The sequence below is a fragment of the Erigeron canadensis genome, chromosome 6, assembly GCF_010389155.1.
Source record: "Erigeron canadensis isolate Cc75 chromosome 6, C_canadensis_v1, whole genome shotgun sequence".
Lineage (NCBI taxonomy): Eukaryota > Viridiplantae > Streptophyta > Magnoliopsida > Asterales > Asteraceae > Erigeron > Erigeron canadensis.
The window spans coordinates 42,068,997-42,088,160 of NC_057766.1; the positions used below are offsets into that span (position 1 = coordinate 42,068,997).

The 19,164-nt window shown below is 35.1% G+C and overlaps 4 protein-coding genes across 4 annotated transcripts; 2 read left to right on the top strand and 2 right to left on the bottom strand.

Moving 5' to 3' along the window:
• The first annotated feature begins 652 nt into the window (after positions 1-652).
• On the top strand, positions 653-2,375 carry LOC122602639 (protein RETICULATA-RELATED 6, chloroplastic-like). Its single transcript, XM_043775238.1, has 2 exons — positions 653-1,316; positions 1,870-2,375. The coding sequence occupies exons 1-2, from the start codon at positions 918-920 to the stop codon at positions 1,954-1,956; spliced, it is 486 nt and encodes a 161-aa protein (XP_043631173.1). The 5' UTR covers positions 653-917; the 3' UTR covers positions 1,957-2,375.
• Positions 1,737-4,158, bottom strand: LOC122602638 (arogenate dehydrogenase 2, chloroplastic-like). The gene is made up of 7 exons (XM_043775237.1): positions 3,795-4,158; positions 3,504-3,672; positions 3,191-3,346; positions 2,903-2,985; positions 2,441-2,510; positions 2,260-2,334; positions 1,737-2,160 (listed from the first exon to the last, which is right to left on the bottom strand). Exons 1-7 carry the CDS (start codon positions 3,953-3,955, stop codon positions 2,074-2,076), a joined length of 801 nt encoding a protein of 266 aa, XP_043631172.1. The 5' UTR covers positions 3,956-4,158; the 3' UTR covers positions 1,737-2,073.
• Positions 4,159-7,949: 3,791 nt separating this feature from the next.
• LOC122603950 (protein EARLY RESPONSIVE TO DEHYDRATION 15-like) lies at positions 7,950-8,791 on the top strand. Its single transcript, XM_043776817.1, has 2 exons — positions 7,950-8,314; positions 8,394-8,791. Exons 1-2 carry the CDS (start codon positions 8,026-8,028, stop codon positions 8,546-8,548), a joined length of 444 nt encoding a protein of 147 aa, XP_043632752.1. The 5' UTR covers positions 7,950-8,025; the 3' UTR covers positions 8,549-8,791.
• Positions 8,792-10,259: 1,468 nt separating this feature from the next.
• LOC122604935 lies at positions 10,260-12,736 on the bottom strand. The gene is made up of 5 exons (XM_043777794.1): positions 12,523-12,736; positions 11,540-12,438; positions 11,312-11,474; positions 10,382-11,099; positions 10,260-10,299 (listed from the first exon to the last, which is right to left on the bottom strand). The coding sequence occupies exons 1-5, from the start codon at positions 12,734-12,736 to the stop codon at positions 10,260-10,262; spliced, it is 2,034 nt and encodes a 677-aa protein (XP_043633729.1).
• Between the last annotated feature and the right edge of the window lie 6,428 nt (positions 12,737-19,164).

A 19,164-nucleotide genomic window follows, 5' to 3' on the forward strand; every position in this document is an offset into this window, starting at 1 on the left:
TTCATGTTGGATTAGATGTTTAATTTCCCATTAGTCTTTTAACATTTAATGTTGTTTGGATTGTTTGAATGATTACTAGTTTATAACTTTGAATGAATTCCATCTATCTTTTGATTTCAAGTTATTGTTAATCAATTATTATTGGAAGAATCTTTTATGAACTTGTAATCTTGTTAATGAATAGATAATTTAATTGTGTCAATTCCCCGGTTTTCATTATCGTGAATCATCACAACCTAATTGATTAGTTCTTAATATTCATTCAATCCAAGCTTATAACGAATCATGTCTATGTGATTTCCAACGAACATAAATTAGGTTATACTCTTGAAAACATAATTTGAAGCATGAGAATGATCCCTTTTATTTAATTGAAGTATTTTGTTAAGTTTATGATCAATTGTAGTTTTAATCAAAATCAACCAATCAAATCGTTTTAAGTTTATGTCTAGTTCAAGTAATTCTTGTAACTTGTTTTACACTTTCCCTTGATTCCTTGTGGATACGATACTCTACTTGCCCTAGCTAATTAGTAGTATTTAGTTATAATTTTGATCGGTCCAACGACTTCAATCAATCAATCAAAAATTTTGAAATGAACGCTTTAAGAGGGTTGTGCCTTGTATGCATCAAAATACAAGTTCATTGACTTTCAACCTGGTCAGTGCATTGATCCTTTTCTTTTTCAGATAGTTTTGTTGTTTGACCCAATTCAATCAATCTACTTATATGTCAGTAAATGGGTCAAAATTTCGGGTTTTACTAATAGATATCGTGATGTGTCTAAGGTCTTAAGGACTGTTCAAGCTGATGGTATTCGTGGGCTTTCAAAGGTTGAGTGTAAAGCTTATGTTCCTCCAGCTGGTTCGGGTTTTATCTCTGGTTTTTCATCTATCTCGCGTAGACCTTCAAAGGATATGAATTTCCCATATCAGTCTAGTTCATTTGGGCCAAGCTCTTATCTATCCGTACAAGCCAGATTTGTTGAAGAGTATACAATGTCTCAGATCATTTTACAGGCAGTTACAAATGGAGGAGCCACCGGAATGTTGGTGGTTAATGGTGCAAGTCATGTTGCATATGGCTCAAGAGGGACTGGGGTTCCAGCAATAATTGCTAGAAAGATGCAAAAGAAAAATCTAATAGTTATATTGCTTGATCCCGAAAGACAATATATTCGTCGGGAGGGTGAAGTTCCCGTTGCTGATTTCTTATGGTATTCTGCTGCCAGACCGTGCACAAGAAATTGCTTTGACCGGGCTGAAATTGCTCGAGTTATGAATGCAGCTGGCAGAAGGCGAGATGCTTTGCCACAGGTTAGTAGATCCATTTTCTTAGTCACAAATAGAGGCTGCAAATGAGCCTGTTTGGGAAGATAATTATAAAAAGACTTGGGCACTATGATACTCGTATATATGAAAATGGGTCATTTGAGATTAGGCTCTTTTCTGTTATCTAGATGTATAATAGAACTCTAAAATCTAAATGCCGTGCAATTAAAAGTATACCATTGGTGAGTAATAGTGACCTAGTACTTTAATTCCTATGGTTTTGATCCTAAATAAATAAGCATACTGTGTTTTGACTAATGTTATTTCATGCTATATGTGTTCTTTTCTTTTTGAGCTTGGTGTGTGAATAGTTTTATATACTTGATGAGTACTTGAAGTGTAGTATACACAGTTTGCCGCTTATGTGTATCCTTAGTCAGCATGTATTTCTGTTGTCAGATGAACTTTATTGATGAAAATTTGATATATTACTCATAACATATATACCTTAAAATAGTTCAATCTACTTTCTGCTGGCCAAAATGTTATTAACAAGAGTTTTGATTGGCGACTATAACATGTTTTGTACCTTTACCAGGATATCCAAAAAGCACTGGATCTTGGTCTAGTATCTCCGAAAGTATTGCAAGCAAGAGTTTTGATTGGTCTAGTGAATGCTTATTAAGATAACATTATAACCCCATTTTGGGTGTATCGGCGCTTTCTGCAAGCAATTCCACGCATATGGAACGTACGGGAGGGTAGCCTTACTACTTTATTCAGAAAAGGGGGGGAGAACTTTTCATGATATTTTCTTCCTATCTTGTTGGTTCATCCTTGTTTCTAGCAACCCCTTCACTCTCTGAAGTGCACTTTCTAAACTATTCATCTGCGCCATCAATTAATGATGTTCTTATCAATAAACAGATTTGTTGGCTGATAAAATCATCAAATTATCTTTCACACTGATGGCGGAACTGTCTAATACCTGTTGTTTGGCAAACCTATTGTGTATGAACAGACCACTATAGAGATCAAAACTATCATTCTCTGTGCTTTCTTTCTGCAAATGGTTATCTCATGTTACTTGTTTCACATTTTCAATAGATTTTCTTTTAATAGCAACTTTGATATAATATATTAAAATGGTAGAGTAAGCTTGAGCATACCACTTGAACCAACTTCTCAAATCCCTTTGTGTCTATCGGTGTGTTTTTAATCTGCATTTCTGATAATACCCTGTAATAATGACAAGAACATGATTAGAAGTTAAGACATACCCTTGATACCATATTGTCGGTTTAGAGGGAGTGTTTCTACTTTTTACCTGTTAATTTATGAAAAATTGATATAGGTATGGTTTTATAGCTTTATTTAGTCATTAAACATACTAAATTCATTCAAAGACTCAGATTATTATCAAAATAACATAATCGGTATAGGTATGGTTTTATAACTTTATCTGTCATTCTTATTATTTATAGAAATAGCGTATGTGAAAGATCTGCACAGATGTTTACCCTTTGTGGCCTGTTACCCAACTTGTCTACCTCGCCCACATTGTGACTTCTATTTTTCTTTTTACATTACTGCCAGTATATGAAGTTCCAAGAATCAAGAGCTTTACATACCTGCCTATGGTATGAGCAATAAATTGACTCTCAGCAGCTAGTCTGTCATGATCTTCACAAGTTGTTTCAAGCATTTTGCACCCCTGAATCTATTTTGTTAGTCATTATTCTTGTTGCACATGGACATCTTTCATACATAACAAAGTGTTTATATATTATTTTGTGTGTTTGTCTGCTGATAACTCAGTTATCAAGTTATCCACACATCAATGTATTACAAAATAAGACATTGCACGCTTTTAGCAGGAATGAACTACAAATGGTGAATTCCTTTATAAGTTGTTTTACCTCGCATTCAAAAATTGCAAGAAAAGATGAGCATAAAGCTTCATCCCTCACTCGCACTCTTTCATACATAAATGTCAGATTGTTCCACCCACATTTACCACTTTCTGGCCCGAACATAGGATGAGTGCACACCAGATCATAGTCCTCAGGAACTTCCTTAATTTCATAAGTTATTAGAAACACATCAGTAATAATAAAAATTTATTGCTTTGCCTCGTAGAAAAGGGCTGTCTTTCCGGTTCAAATACGAGACTTTGGTGCAGTAGTAACGGTTTTGACACATATTAAGCACAAGGGTTGGTTGATAATGTACCTGTAGGAGGACTTGTTTTGGGTGTTCTTTGACAGAAAGTACATCAGCAAATAAAGTTTGTCTTTGAAGGCAGTGAAATGGTATAGACTTCACTACTTCTGATAAAGACATAATTGATGTGCATATCAGAATCACATCATGCTCTAATCCCATAAATTCCTCCATGTCCCTTCACATATACATAGTAATTAATAACACTTCAAAAATCACATTTACAAAATAGTAAAATGCATTCATATCTCGTATTTATAAGAAGTACATTGTTCAAGTAAGTGTTGCACATATATATACCTAAAGAAATGGACACCTAGATGTCCAGAAATCTCAGAATAGTCTGATCTTGATGTTGCATTAATAAGATGCCCTTGTTTGATCATGGTCTTTGCCAAGAACTGGGCAAAGGGACCAAACCCAATAATTCCTATCTTCAATGATCTTGTTGAGGAGCTCATGGGGGAGAAAGGAAGTTTAAGTGGGGTGAGAGCTCATATATATTTATATTTATATATTTGTTGGCATTCAATGGAGGACTGTTGTGTGGCAACTCAATGGTCTAGATTAACATTGCATATATATATAATATGAATTTATGACCGGCCTATATGTCACATTGATTAGCATTGGATGTATTTAAAACTTTTGGGATACTGTGAGTCAGTGACAAGAAGATAGTGGCTTGCGTGTATTGGCTTTGACCATTTGGAAATCGATGATGATGTGTGTGATAAGGTTTTATGAGTTATCTGGCCTTGTTGGAGTTCAAATCTTAACACGTATGTTGGTCATATGTGGGCATGTGGCAGTAATTTTATGCATAATTTGCACGTCTTTGTTGTAGGTTTTTCGATTGGGCAATGGGTCATATACGCTGAGGACTTCAGGCCAGAAAATAAGGTGGACGCAAATAATGGTATCTATCAAGAAACCAATTTGGGCAACACTTTGTTATTTGTGGATAAAATATAATTACATTTGCCAATCACAACTCAAATATGAAAAGACAAACATTTTTTTATCAGGCAAGTTTGAGAGAGAAAATCTATTATGAGAAAACCTCGTATTTTAAGTTATTATATGTTCTCACTCGAGGGGTAAATTCGTCTTTATATCCAATACATAGTTCAACTCGTCAGGACCATTTATTTTTAAATTTTCTATTAAATTTTGCAGTATTATAGTTGTTTTCGAAAAATTATAAACATAAAATACCAGTTTGAATTCACAGCTAATAACATTGATTTAATTGGTATTGATGATAGGAATTATGCATGTCATTAATCTAATGACTAATTTTATCTTATTCTTATCTCTCTCTCTCTCTCTTTTTAAATCTAATGACTAAATTAACTCCAACTTGTTTTTCCTTATTTTTTTCTATTTTAGAAGTAAAAATAAAATCATTTTAAAATGAACATAGGCTTAAAAATCGAGTAGTGGTGGTGAAAACAAATAAGCTAATGAGTAGGGATGTGCACGGGTCGAAACCCGACCCAACCTACGACCCGCGAGAACATGAAAACGTAACCCGTGACCCGTTCCATGAAGGTTCGGTGTCGGGCGGGTCGCGGGTTTCCTTCACAATATTTCGGTTTTTGCCTTCACCCGTGACCCGAAAATGCACTAAAAATGTGACCCGTGACACGACCCGTTAGAGCTTCGGGCGGGGTGGTTCGGGCCGGTTCTGGGTCGGGCGCGAGCCAACGCGTCTTTTGCTCATCCCTACTAATGAGTTTAAACAGATGGTTCGACGTTAATGTTTTAGTTTTTTTATACTTCATAATGTAGTTAAAGTATGTTGTTTTTGAAAAATAAAAACATATAAGACTTTAAAGCACTACATACTTTAAGTAACTTGTAAATTGTTTGAACATTGAATCATTCTTATTTAGCTACCTGGTTTTAATTTTAATGTTTTGCCCATTCTCTATAAAATATAGTTTAACACGACATATGTTAGTGAGTTAAAATTATTCTCTTTAGGATTGATGTAACAGCTTCAAGAGTGAGAAGAAGCCAAAAAAATGATAAGTCAAAACTCAAAACAATGTTTCACCTTGAGTTTGACAATCGACATAGCCCATGAAAGGAGTGGCAACCTAGGGCCGAATACCACTAGGTTCACAAAATGTTTGGTTGAAATTCACTTATCGCATTTTTAAAAATCTCACCTTTTAAACAAAATTTAAACGGGAAAAAGAAAATTATCAATCTACCTAAAAATTAGTCAAAAAATCCTTCTAAACCCCTATGAATATTGATAAGAACTCATCACATAATAGGCTTGCATCATGCCATAAGCTAAGTGCAGAATTCACTCATAAAAAGCTAGCTTAAAAGGGGAGGGGACACCTAGAGTTATAAACCACCAACCAATCTCATACTTGGCCGATGAGATCGTAACAATACTCCATCCTTCGAAGAGCCAACTTCCTCGTTGGTCACGGTTGACACCCTTCTTTTTGGGTCAAAGACAACACTCCGAGTGTTGGAACCTCAAAAATTAGGGCAGACTCTGATACCAATTGATACGAATCCATCCCATAATAGGCCCGTATCAGGTGAAGCTTAGTGTATAACTCATTCCCAAAAATTAGCTCAAAAGGGAAGGGGACACGTAGGCTTATAAACCACTAACCAATCTCATATTTGGCCGATGTGAAATCATTACAAATATGACACAGGTAAATTTCATTAATTCTCTTTTTTAATTTTATTTTTTTGAGTTTTTCAAATGTCATCATTTTAATTTTAGAGAGATTTTTTAGATTAATGAGTTAAAACTTAATGAATACATGAAAGGTAATGAATGATTTATTGATTTGGCATCAGCAGGCGATGGTTTGATTATCCAAAACACTCGTCATCAATGACCCCGAAGAGTTGATAAATAAAATGATGGAGATTATTATGATTTTTATGTGACTTAGATTAACAAAGAAAAGTATCTCGAGTAATCCCGCAATGAGCATAAACTCTTTTAGTTTTTGCCCCTCCTCTAGATTTTTTATTTTTTTTTTAATATTTAGTGATATTTTGTAATCCGTCAATGAGCCAATCATAACAATCATACATGGCACAGGGTAACACCACCAGGCAAAGTCAACCCGACCAAGGTATTTGCGACGACGTCGCCGCTAATACTCTAACACTGACAGGGGGCCCGTTATTTTCTCTGCCAGATTTACCATTAAGGACATGGGGGCCCGCAGTATTAGCGGCGACGTCGCCGCTAATACTACCTGGTCGAGGTTTGACTTTTTGTAGCCTGGTGGGCTTACGCTCCTCGTACATATAACATTGTTTTCGATCTATCATCATATTATTAGGCTACTCTTGACATTGTATCTCAATCATGTAGGATTAGAGAGACATGTGATATTTTATGATAGCATATGCTTAGAATAAGATTCAAAGGGAGTACATCAATATTTTTCAAAAATTAAATTTAAACATCTACGTGTATAAATATAAACTAGTTGAATTCCCCGGCGTTGCCGGGGGTCGTAGTTTTTATGTGTTATGCGTAAGATTTGTGCACGCTCTAAAGACACAAACTCTCGCTACCGCCGCACGCCACCACCACCGTCACATTGTGCGGGTACCCTTTTAGTGTGTTATAATGGAAGTTGCTAGGATCGCCAATAAATCGGTCAAACAACCCCTTGATCCCCGATTAAATATCTGTGTAATATTTTGAACAAGAGAAGCTATTTAAAAATTTTATCAACATACTATAATGAAATGCAAGTTGACAGATAAAAAAACATAAATCGCACATCAAACCCAAAAGCTTATTATTGAGAAGTTGGTAAATGAGAAAATACAAAGTTGCAAATTAAACACAAAAATTTACTAATGTGGAAAAATAATTATGTACATTATCAAATAAAAGGTTAAAGTTTTAGTGTTTTACCATCTAAAAAATAAAATAGAAAGCGGCTGAAGTATCAATAATAAAAAGAATAAGTAATCATTTGGCCAATAAGAATTCATGTGGCCCACCAAAAGATTAAAAATAAAATGTGCCGTGAGATAACACGAAAATCCACCCACGGGTTTTAATATATATATATATAGGGAATATACTAAAAATTACATGATCAAACGGGTAAAGTACTTTGTTTTCTCAAACTGTAAAATATAATCAAAACAATAAAATGTATCCGAGCACAGTAGGTAAAAGGATAAGAACGATGACGTGTATGGATAAAAAAAAATACTCTCTAGAACCATCCTGCTCTATCATGGGGAGGCCATCGTAAAAGTCCATTATCTCCCTACTTTTTATCCATCTCCACATCCTCTTGTTCAGACAAAAGCGTAATTTCAACACAAAATATCAAAACATCAAAATAATTTAATCAGTGTCATTCCCGTAAATTTAATACAAAGCACGTCTAATTTGCAATCCTTCGTAGATATATACTACACATCATCGGTACATCACATTTATCTATATCTATCACTCGGTTTAAAAAGAAACTTGAAAAGATATTTTCATTTTCATATTAACAAATCCAAGATGAAAATGGGTGTAATGCCGAGCGGTAACGGATTACTATCATCATCTCTGAATCCAAACGCTCCGATGTTCGTACCGGCGGCGTATCGGAACGTTGAAGATTTCTCCGATCAGTGGTGGTCGCTCGTTCGTACGTCTCCTTCGTTTCGTGATTACTGGCTTCGCGAGTGTTTTTCGGACTCACAGTTTGATATAAACTGTTCCGATATTTACGATTCGTTTTTACCTGACGATGATATAAATGAAGATGATTTGATTTCTGTTGACGGTAAAATCAATGTAACCGAAGGTAAATAAATAAATACATTTATTTAATTAATTAAATAACTGGATCTGAATTTGATATTTTATTTTTGAATGTATTCAAGATAAAGAGAAGGAAGTAATGAGGAAGGATATGATAGTGTCGAAATTGACAAACTGGAGGAAGGCGCGTGGAGTGGAATCGCGGAGGTTGTATGAGAAGGCACCGAAGATTGTGAATGTGAAAGTGAGCCCAAGGCCGATTCATCAGCCACGTTAGATCTTAATCTGATCTGATATGATATTCAGTATCAAATTGATTAGATACAATAATAATAAATTGTGTCTCTTTTGGTCCTTTAAATTTTCATATTATTAAGAAAGTAATTTTCAGGTTAAATAGTTAGATGTATAGTGAGCAGCAGCGGCAGCTTTATATCTAGCTAGCATGCGTTTTTTAGTTTGTTTTTGTAACCTCCTTATTTTGTAATCATAAATAAATGAATGTTTTTAGTTGATCTAATAATCAGGCGTTGTTTTGTTTGTCTTCAAAATAATGAAAATGGAACGTAGGCGGGACATAAGATAGATGATCAACAAAAACTTACATAGAGGGCAACAGAATGTGTATGAGAGATTGTTTAGTAGGTAAAAGCAAGTTGTGCGATGATCATCAGCTATTTGAACACTAGCATCCGAAGTACTTGGCACGCCGCGTGGACATTTTTTTGAGTATTTGACCCACAGTTTATAAGTTACATTTTGTTAAAATTTACCAGAACTTCAAAAGGTTTCGGTCAAACTATCTTTGTCTTTTGGCAACATTGGATATTGGTTACTAGATGCCATGGAAGTGATATACCACAGTATTATTAATAAAAAGAATGATGAAAAATCTTTCAATTTGTCAATTTTCACAGTTTTGCCAAAAACTCTAAAACTCTAAAACTCCATAACCTCAAAACACACCATGTTCGATGTTATTGTGGTCTTGTTGCCAATGTAATGTGTTCATGGACCGACACCAACCCCGGGAGAAGGTTCTTTTGTTGTTCTCAGGTAAGTGTAAAAAATCCCTAATTTTTTAATTTCTGGATTTTTAAGGGATTATTAAACCATAATTTTCAGGTACCAAGATGTGGGTTTTTCGCATGGTTTGACCCACCTATGTGTCCAAGATCCGTGCAAATAATTCCTGGATTGTTAAGGGCCAAAAACAAAGTGGAAGATCGATTGAAATTCAAGGAACAACAAGCAAGAAAGATGAAGTTAGGACTGATTGGAAGTTGGGTTTTCTTTTGTCTGGTTTTTAGTCTTTTGTAGTTTGCAGGCAATGTAATGCATTTGCAGGCAATGGTTTTTACTCTTTTGGAAGTCAATGCTTTTATGCATTTGCAGGCAATGTAATGCAGTTTTTGTTTTATAATTTAGTCATGTAATCTTGTAATGTATGATAATGTAGAATGTAAATTTTCTGCAGTTTTTAGAAATCCACAATGTAATGTAATCTAATGTAATGAAGTAATGAAATCTAATGGAAATTTTCTGCAGTTTTGTGAAGTAATGAAATCGAAATTTTCTACATTTGCAACAACATATGGTACCATAACTTGTGACTTATAATTACCAAAATCATGCTTGAAAGCAATACAAATCACATTACCAGTTTTGACCTAAATAAAGTAGATAAATACTTAAGCATGACAAACACAACACATTACCAAAGTTTGTATCCAGAAAACAAAATAAAACAAACACAACACCTAATATTGTTTTGAAATTCATAAAACATAGATAAATACTTAAGCAGGCTTCAGGCTTCATGCTCTAGACCTTGGCCCTGCAAACCCCTTTGGTGCAACCCATTGAACTCCACGTGGACTGGAAACAGGCTTCAGTACAGTTGTAGCTTGACTTGCTTGGCTTGATTGACCTGGTTGGCTGGCAGTAGGTGTTTGAGCAGCAGATTGACTTGCTTGGCTTGCAGAAGGTTAAATGGCTGACTTGGACTTGGTTGCCTTCTTTCTTGGCCTACAACAAACACATATTACAATTTTAGGAGAAAATTAATACTCAAGTTATGTAAATAAACCTACTTGGAAGGATTGCATACCTGTTTTCAGTTGCCTGGCTTGATTGTCCTTTGCATGTCTTGGAGTTGTGACCCTTGTTCTTGCAATTTCCATAAGTAATAGTTCCCCCTTTCTTTGACAGTTTGTTACCTCTCACAATTGGTTCATTCTCATATTGGCTTCTCTTTCTTTTCTTTTTTGGCCTCCCAACTTGTTTGTGGTGTTTAGAAGGTAGAATCTTCATTGGATTATTACTTTTTTCCCAGCAGGTTGCACCAACAATTGGTTCAACCTTGTTTGAATACACTTGCTGCCATGTTTGCAAAGTATATGCAGTATGCACCCAGTCTTCAACCTCACCTACATCATAACCAAACTTATCCATTTTCCAAAGAACAACAACAACATGTTTGCAAGGTATCCCTGTCAAGTGCCACTTCCTGCAAGAACATTCTCTATTTTGCATATCAACCACAACTTGTTCATTCCATGGCCCATTAACTTGGAATCTGTTTTCCCCATTCCATATAACATTAAACTTTTCTGCATCCTTCTTATTTGTTTCAAGAATTTCAGTGGCTGTTGGAGTAAGTGGACCCTTACATGTGTCAATAACTTCTTGCACCTTAACAATCCTCTTCATTAGATACTCCCTAATGAACTCTAAAGCAGTGATGATTGGTTTGTCTCTTCCCTTAACTAGTTTACTATTGAATGATTCACAAATATTGTTTAAAAGGATGTCACATTTTGCTCTCCCTGAATACATATTATAATTACACAATTACTTAAAATGCTAACACATATACTAGAAATATATGGTCAATTATAATTACACAATTACATAAAATGCTAACATATTATAATTACACAATTAACATGTACCTGAAAAGTGAGCTCTAGACCAAGATTGGGCTGGAATTTTTCTCAAATAATCATAAGCTTCAGGATGGATTCTCTGGATTTCTGACATTGCATTCTCAAACTCAGCATGTGTTGTTCTTGTGGCTGTAAACCAAAGGGGTCTCTCAATCCACCATCTCTAAATTTTGCAATCATGTTTTCATTGATGTGCCTCAAACAAAACCTATGCTCTGCACTAGGAAAGACTTTATTGATGGCTGGAAGGATACCCTGCAGAAAATGGTTAACAATAATTAAATTATATTTAACAATAATTAAACAAGAATTATACTTACCTTCTGCCTATCAGATATGAATGTGAAATTAACATTGTTGGGCAGTCCCAAATCATCCCCAAGGCACTCCAAGAACCATTCCCAGGATGCCTTGCATTCAGCTTCAACCAGTGCATATGCAACAGGATAGATCCCATTGTTCCCATCCACACAAACTGCAGTTAGCAATTGACCAGGGTAGGGACCTTTCATAAAAGCCCCATCTAACCCCAATAGCTCCCTACCTAACTCTTGAAAGCCCATCTTTAATGAACCAAGACACACAAATATTCTCCTACAAACCCTAGTCTCAAACTGTTCTGTTGTGGTTGGATGAAAATCCAACTTAACAGTGGTGCCTGGATTCCTATGTTTCAACTCAATTATATACTCCCTTAGCAATGAAAACTGTTCATGGTAGTCTCCCCTCAACTTCTTAACTGCTTTATCCTTGGCTCTATAAGCAGTCATCCTAGAAATGTTAATTCCAAACTGTTTTGACAAATGATCTTCAACTGCTTCACCAGAGATGTCTGGATTGGTTCTCACAATATCACTCACATGTTCACTTAAAAAAGTGGAGTTGGCTGCACTTAAATTTCTGGATCTTAAGCATGTGTGCTCACTATTAAAAGTCTTCACAGTCCAACGATCCTTTCCTTCTGGTTTTGACACGTGTAGGGTCCAGGGACAAGTTGGTTTCTCTGAAATCACCTTTTTGCCCTTACTTGACTCCCCTTCACCTTTTGAACCTTCAGTTTTTGAACCTTCACCTTTTGAACCTTCAGTTTGAACCTTCTTCTTTATAACAGGCCTTTGTCTACCTCCTTCCTTTTTTGCACATGGAACATGGCCATAACATCTAGCTCTAACCCTTAATGAATCATTCTTAAAAAACTTAATATTCCTATTTGTTTCAACTACATGTTGTTTTACCAAAACTGTCACTTGTTATCTGTCAGCAAATGATTGTGAAATATAGAATGGTGGTTTAATGACATTGCCAACATTGTTTTTCTGCTCATTTTGAAACTCCTTAATCTGCATTTTTCTTTTGGAAACTGGATCATCACAATCAGAACCTACACCACTGTCAGAAGCATCAAAGTCAATCCCATTGACTTCTTCACCCACTTTCAACTCTCCTACACTTGATTCTACTCCTTTTCCTAGCCAGTTAACATGAAGCCTGCTAAATGTTCTATCAAACTTAGACATATCTACATGTACATCATGAACCTTGTCACTCTCATCCACTGGGAAATCTTCCTCATTTTCAACTTCAATATGTTGTTCTGCCTTATCAACTTCAATATGTTGTTTTGCCTAAGCAAAATTACACCCTTCAAAGCCAGGTGGCTCAGTAGGACCATCAGAACCTTCTAAAGCATCTGCATTGTCATCTGCAATGTTTTTTTCACATGCATTGCCATCTAAACCAACTGCATTATCATCTAAACCAACTGCATTCTCATCATCAAATAATTTCCTATAAGGTCTACTAGTTTCACCAAGTTCAAAATTATTTCCTATTGATGTTGTACCATGTTCTACATACATCTCAACAAACCTAGTTCTCCTAGCATGCATTATCATATTTCTTAAATCTTGATGATTACATATAGGAAAAAGATCCAAATCCAAATCTCCACCAGGTTTCTTATAGTGTAAAAACAGTTGCGTATTAGGATCAACCTTTGCAAATTCTACAACCACAATTTTGAAGTCATTTACCTGAAACTCCAAAAGTCTATCATGACCTTCTGACCACCGACATACTTTCTTTCAGGGAAAGGTGTAAAAGAACCAGCATGATGTATTGCCTTTGAGAACATTTCTGGGTAATCATCTGATGAAGAAAACCGATTTTTGTTACTTTTCAAAAAAGAAAATATATATAATAATAAACCCTAAATAATATTACATATTACTGATAATATTAATAATAATAAACCCTAAAACATACCATATAGTTTCTTGTGCAAAGCAATATCGAAATCTTTATCTCGAGTAACTCCTATTGAGCCTTGATTTTTTGTACCCATTTTTTTGATCGGATAGGGTTTTTGACAAACTTTAGGGAAGATTTTGGGAAATAAAGGGGGAAATGGGGTGGGCTCGAAATAAATAAAAGAGAGAGACGCGCGAAAGAGGAAAGGACAGAATTGCCCTCACGTGAAACGCACGTGTAAGGGTTAACGGCTCAAATACAACTCCGTTTGGTCGCGGTGTCTAAATTGAAAAAAATGACAAACGTTAGGGGTTTTATTGTAACTAATTCACTTTAGGGGCAAAACTGTGAAAATTGACAAGTTGAGGGACGAAAAATGTAATTTTCTCTAAAAGAATTTTTGATAAATTTCTTTAACTCCTGTTAAAAAAAAACACAATTTTGTCGATGGAAGGATTTCTTCAATTTATAAATAACTTGATAGGTTAAGTATGTAAGAATCTTAATCTTTGATTTAAAATCAAAGGTTAAAATTAAAAGATGATTTTTTAACGCCTGGTGTATCCCGACCAAAATTTTTGGTATCTCGACCATATCGCTCCAAAATAGTGTGGGCTTCCCTGTCTGTAATGGCAAATCTGGTAGAATAAAAGCGGCCCCTGTCATTAATAGTCTAGTCGGGTTACCAAAAATATGGTCGGGATACCAAGCGCCTTTTTTAACCTTTGATCATTTAATTTAAACCTTTGATTTTAAATCATAGGTAATGATTACTCTACTTAAGTTGGGTATTTTGAGTAAATCTATTCCTTTTAATTAATGAAATTGATAATCCATTAGTAAGTTTTAACATTACAAGGATTTAGGTAAGTTCGAATCCTATTTTGTCAATTTTTTATAGGGTTTATTAATAAGAGGTTTTTTAAGAGTATTTTTATTGTTTATGTTTTAATGTTGAGAATCTACCTTTGATTTTTAATGATTTTGTGAGGTGAGGTGGATTAATATGAGATTTTTTTTTTTTTTTGAGAGAGTCTTGAGTTATTTTGTTAAGCATGATGTGTAACTTTAAAAGTAGAAATAAAAAACAGTTAAAAAGAAAGAAAAAAGCATTTTTTGGATTTTGGTCTTAATTTGGGCTCCCACTTAGATATCCTCGTCCCCACTCTCCTTAATTTAGCCCTACTGGCTCTTGCATCCTTATAATGGCGTTTTTTTGGGGTTAGCCTTGTCTAAGTGTACTTGGGCCTACTTGTTTGGGTCTTTATCTTAAATTCTGATCCAATCCGTTTAAATATATATAATAGCTCATCTACACTTTACCAAGAAGTAAGAAAAGAATTATCATCGGTAAAATAACGTGAGTGGCTACATTACGATATATAGACTTTATCAAAGATTTGCAACATGTAATGGTAAAATAACGAGAAGCCAACAATATCAGCAAGCATAGCTTGTTAGGACCCTGGAATCATAGAGAGAATAGAGATACGCATGAGAAGAAAAGTAATGTTGTATCATGAATCATGACTATCATCTTACATGTTAACTCATCCTTCTAACAAAAAGACATCACAGTTATCTCTCGTAATCTAAATTGCTGCATGTACTAACGCGTGACGTGCCATGGGCATGGGCGGTACTAAAGGGGGGCAAGGGGGTCCAATGCCCCCCTCCAAATTTAAATTTTGTCATGTATTTTTAAATTTTTCATAAAATTTTAAAAATTTTCTATAGGTTTTTAACATTTTGCCCCCCTTTTAAATTTATTTTTCATAAGTTTTCTAAGTTTGCCCCCTTTGGAATTTTTTCCTGGTACCGCCTCTGGCCATGGGTTAATTTTGTGCCCCCAAAAAGTAAGTAAAGAAAAGCAGTTGAAAAGACATCACTATCTATATGTATGTTTTCAAGTGAAGGCAAGTTAAAAAGACATCACAATATATATTATGTTTTCAAGTGAATGCAATCTACCCTACTCTTGACGTAGCTGGGGATACTCTATGCCTTTTTTTTCCCCGACCGACAAGTATGAGAACTAAACTCTTTACATTTTCCTACTACTTTTTCTGGCCAGAGGTCTTTATGAAAGTAGTCTCTCTATCTCTTGGTAGAGGTGAGACTGTCTATAGCCCACCTCTCCCAAACTCCGCTTACAGATTGAGTTTTGTTGTTGTGCAAGTTTTAATTTTGAACATACCGAAATTAATAAGGATATACCTAGCCCTACACAAGGGGGGGGGGTATGGAGCGATGATAATTTAAAAAGTCATTGTTGGAACCACGTTAAATGTGACCGTCACTGATCATTTATCATTCGTGATATAATAATTGACGATAACTGAAATCCCTATGTCTAGTAACTATACGATGGGCGTATTTACTCTTAAAGACATATTATAGGGTTTCCCATTAGATGATTGGAACTATGGGGACTTATATTGCACATACTAAACACCAGGGGCTAAGTTGTAAATGTTCTCTCTTTAAATAGAGAGCCATGTACAACATTCTTAACCCTAATCTTCCATCTAATTCTTGTGTGTGTTTCTCTCCTAAATTCTCAATCCCATCTTAATACAATCATCTCGTTTTGGGAACCCGACATCAATGGCAAACATTATGCTCATACAAGGTCCACTAGATCGCCAGGTACACATTATTATCATGTTTTCATTATGTTTACAATACGAATCATATTAGTTCCAACATGTGGTATCAGAGACAAATGGTTTGTAACCGATCTAATGATTTGTATTTGTAACTTTTTGTTCCGTAAATTCTCTGGATCTGGTATTGAAAATATGATCTTGATAATGGATGAATCCATTTTTTGTTTTACCTGCCGCCGCAAAACCATAAGCAACCAAAACATATGATATCATGAATTATATTAACAAGTGTTAGATATAATATTATATCTTTACCATATGATTTAACCGAGAAGCAAACAAGACTTTTGTTTCTTTAATTTCAAAAAAAATTGTTTGACTTTTCGGGGGCTAAATAAGAAAAATCACTTTAATTGTTTTGGTTGATTTCGACCGAGAGCCAAGAATAGTGTTGATTCTTATTTGCGGCTGTCAATCTTATTATACTGATAATATATTATATATGTGATATTTAATTATTGAATTCAAAGTCGATTTGATTTACACTTTATTGAATTCGATGAAATAAGTTGTTTTTTTGATTTAGACTTTATTGAATTCGATGAAATAAGTTGTACTGTCCTTCTCACACTACTAGCATTATTGACATGCATCATGTCACATTTCTCGAGAACTTGGAGATCAGTGGGAGCACGACAAATCATAACTTGGATTTGCAAGAAGTACAAGAAGCGGGGGGAACCACTCGTCGGTTATTATTACTCCTTCGATAATTTCTCTTGTACCAAACGCTGCTCCTAATATCACTGATCCACTATCGCCTAATCAAAATTCTCCTAATTAGGATACTATTAAAACTGAAGCATTTTCCTTAACCTAAAAATCAACTCATGAGGTCATCTAGGTCACGCGGGGCCATAACTTTGATGATTTTATAACTTATTTAACTGAAGTTGGGGACATCGGAAAGCTTATTGATCCTATTCCTTATCAAGAAGCCATTAAAGCAAACATGCCACTTAGTGGAATGAAGCCATAATTTGAAAGCTCAATTCGATATAGCATAATGACGTTTGGGACTTGGTTGAATTTACTGAAGAATCCAAACCTATTGATTGTAAATGGATCTTCAAAACCAAATTAGACCCGAATGGAAATGTTAAACGCTATAAGGCCAAACTGGTTGCGATGGGTTTTACTGAAAAGGAAGGAATCGATTATCAAGAGACCTTTTCTCTTGTATGTCATAAAGATTCCTTAAGGATCGTCATGACATTCGTAGCTCATTATGATTTAGAGTTACATCAGATGGATGTCAATACAACTTTCCTGAATGGAAACTTGCAATAAGACGTATACATGCGGCAATCTGATGGATTCATTCCAAAAGGTAAAGAGCACATGGTCTGCAAGTTCAATAAGTCCATATACGGGTTAAAACAAGCATCAATAAAATGGTACCTTAAGTTTAATGAAGTCATAAGAGGACAAGACTTCCTGAAGAATCAAGTGGATTAATGCACTAATCTCAAGATCAGTGGGAGTAAATTCACAATCCTTGTTTTGCACGTGAATGATATTATACTTGCAAATGACAACTTGGATATGTTGCATGAGTCGAAGCGTTTATTTTTCGCAGAATGTTGACATAAAAGATCTCGGTGATGCCTTTAATGTCACAGGTATCGAAATACATCGGGATAGGCATAATGATGTTCTAGTTCTTTCTCAAAAGACTTATATTGAACACATCTTAAAACGTCATAAATTGCAAAACTACACACCCACTATAGATCTATTAGTAAAAGGAGACATATGTGATTGTTTCCGAAGTCAAATCATTGAGATTAAAATGAGGATGATACCTTACTCATAGGTAGTTAGGAGCATTACATACGCTCAGGTCCGTACTCGTTCAGATATCGCTTATATCACCGGTATGCTTGGGAGTTAACTATCTAATCCCGGATTAGCATATTGGAAAACGGCTAAAAGATTCTACGATATCTGCAAAGGACCAAAGACTACACATTAAATTATAGAAGAGGTGACAACTTAGAAGTAGTAGGATGTTCTGATTCCGATAAGAAATCTACTTTTGACTATACTTTTATGATTAGCTGGCAGACCTAACTCTTGACGGAGTCATAAACTGAAACTGACTACAATGTCCATTATGATGGTTGAATGCATTGTCATCTATAATACCATGTCACTGGATGTTGTTAAAGAATCTGGTCAGTGGACTCAAAGGCGTCAACTTTATTACTAGACCATTTAAGCTTTACTGTGATAACTCAGCTACCGTAACTTTCTTGAACATTAACAGTTCAACTGGCGTTGAGATGTATCTCGATACAAAGTATCTGTTTGTAAGATAACGGATTGAGGAAAATGTTCTTTGTATTGTGTACATAAGTACACATAATATGCTAGTGGATTCAATGACCGAAGGTCTTCCTCCTAAAATCTTCGGAGGACACGTGTCGAAGATGAGGCTAATTAAAGGACCTATTATAATAGCATGTTGTACTTATTGCTCATTATTATCTTAATAAAAATTTTCCTCTATATTCAAGTTTTGTTTGTCTGTTAGTTACACTTCGAGCTCATAATAGTGTATAGACATTATATAACAAAATTTGTCTTAGTCAATTCATCATTGCTTATTAGTTTTAAATTTGAGTCATAGTTTGACTAGTGGGGGTCATGAGTTGATGTTCTTCTCTACGACTGTACTTATTGACTATGATTTCAGTTTAAAACAAAATGAGTATTATCCCGGCCGGACTAATTGAAATACTCATAGATAAATGATCGCTTGGTAAAGTGGGAGAATGTTGGAACCACGTTAAATGTGACCGTCACTGATCATTTATCATTCGTGATATGATAATTGACGATAACTGAAATCCCTATGTCTAGTAACTATACGATGGGCGTATTTACTCTTAAAGACATATTATAGGGTTTCCTATTAGATGATTGGAACTACGGGGACTTATATTGCACATACTAAACACCAGGGGCTAAGTTGTAAATGTTCTCTCTATAAATAGAGAGTCATGTACAACATTCTTAACCCT

What these genes read in the sequence shown, in the direction of transcription:
- LOC122603950 (XM_043776817.1), top strand. Translation starts at nt 8,026, where the DNA reads ATGAAAATGGGTGTAATGCCGAGCGGTAACGGATTACTATCATCATCT. An exon ending in TAAAATCAATGTAACCGAAG is followed by an intron (nt 8,315 to 8,393) that starts GTAAATAAATAA and finishes AATGTATTCAAG; the next exon opens with ATAAAGAGAAGGAAGTAATG.
- LOC122604935 (XM_043777794.1), bottom strand. Translation starts at nt 12,736, where the DNA reads ATGTCTAAGTTTGATAGAACATTTAGCAGGCTTCATGTTAACTGGCTA. An exon ending in GCTGAGTTTGAGAATGCAAT is followed by an intron (nt 11,100 to 11,311) that starts GTCAGAAATCCA and finishes ATATGTATTCAG; the next exon opens with GGAGAGCAAAATGTGACATC. An exon ending in AGCCAGGCAACTGAAAACAG is followed by an intron (nt 10,300 to 10,381) that starts GTATGCAATCCT and finishes TGTTTGTTGTAG; the next exon opens with GCCAAGAAAGAAGGCAACCA.
- LOC122602638 (XM_043775237.1), bottom strand. Translation starts at nt 3,955, where the DNA reads ATGAGCTCCTCAACAAGATCATTGAAGATAGGAATTATTGGGTTTGGT. An exon ending in CAAAACAAGTCCTCCTACAG is followed by an intron (nt 3,347 to 3,503) that starts GTACATTATCAA and finishes TATGAAATTAAG; the next exon opens with GAAGTTCCTGAGGACTATGA. An exon ending in TTGAGAAGTTGGTTCAAGTG is followed by an intron (nt 2,335 to 2,440) that starts GTATGCTCAAGC and finishes AACCATTTGCAG; the next exon opens with AAAGAAAGCACAGAGAATGA.
- LOC122602639 (XM_043775238.1), top strand. Translation starts at nt 918, where the DNA reads ATGAATTTCCCATATCAGTCTAGTTCATTTGGGCCAAGCTCTTATCTA. An exon ending in GGCGAGATGCTTTGCCACAG is followed by an intron (nt 1,317 to 1,869) that starts GTTAGTAGATCC and finishes TACCTTTACCAG; the next exon opens with GATATCCAAAAAGCACTGGA.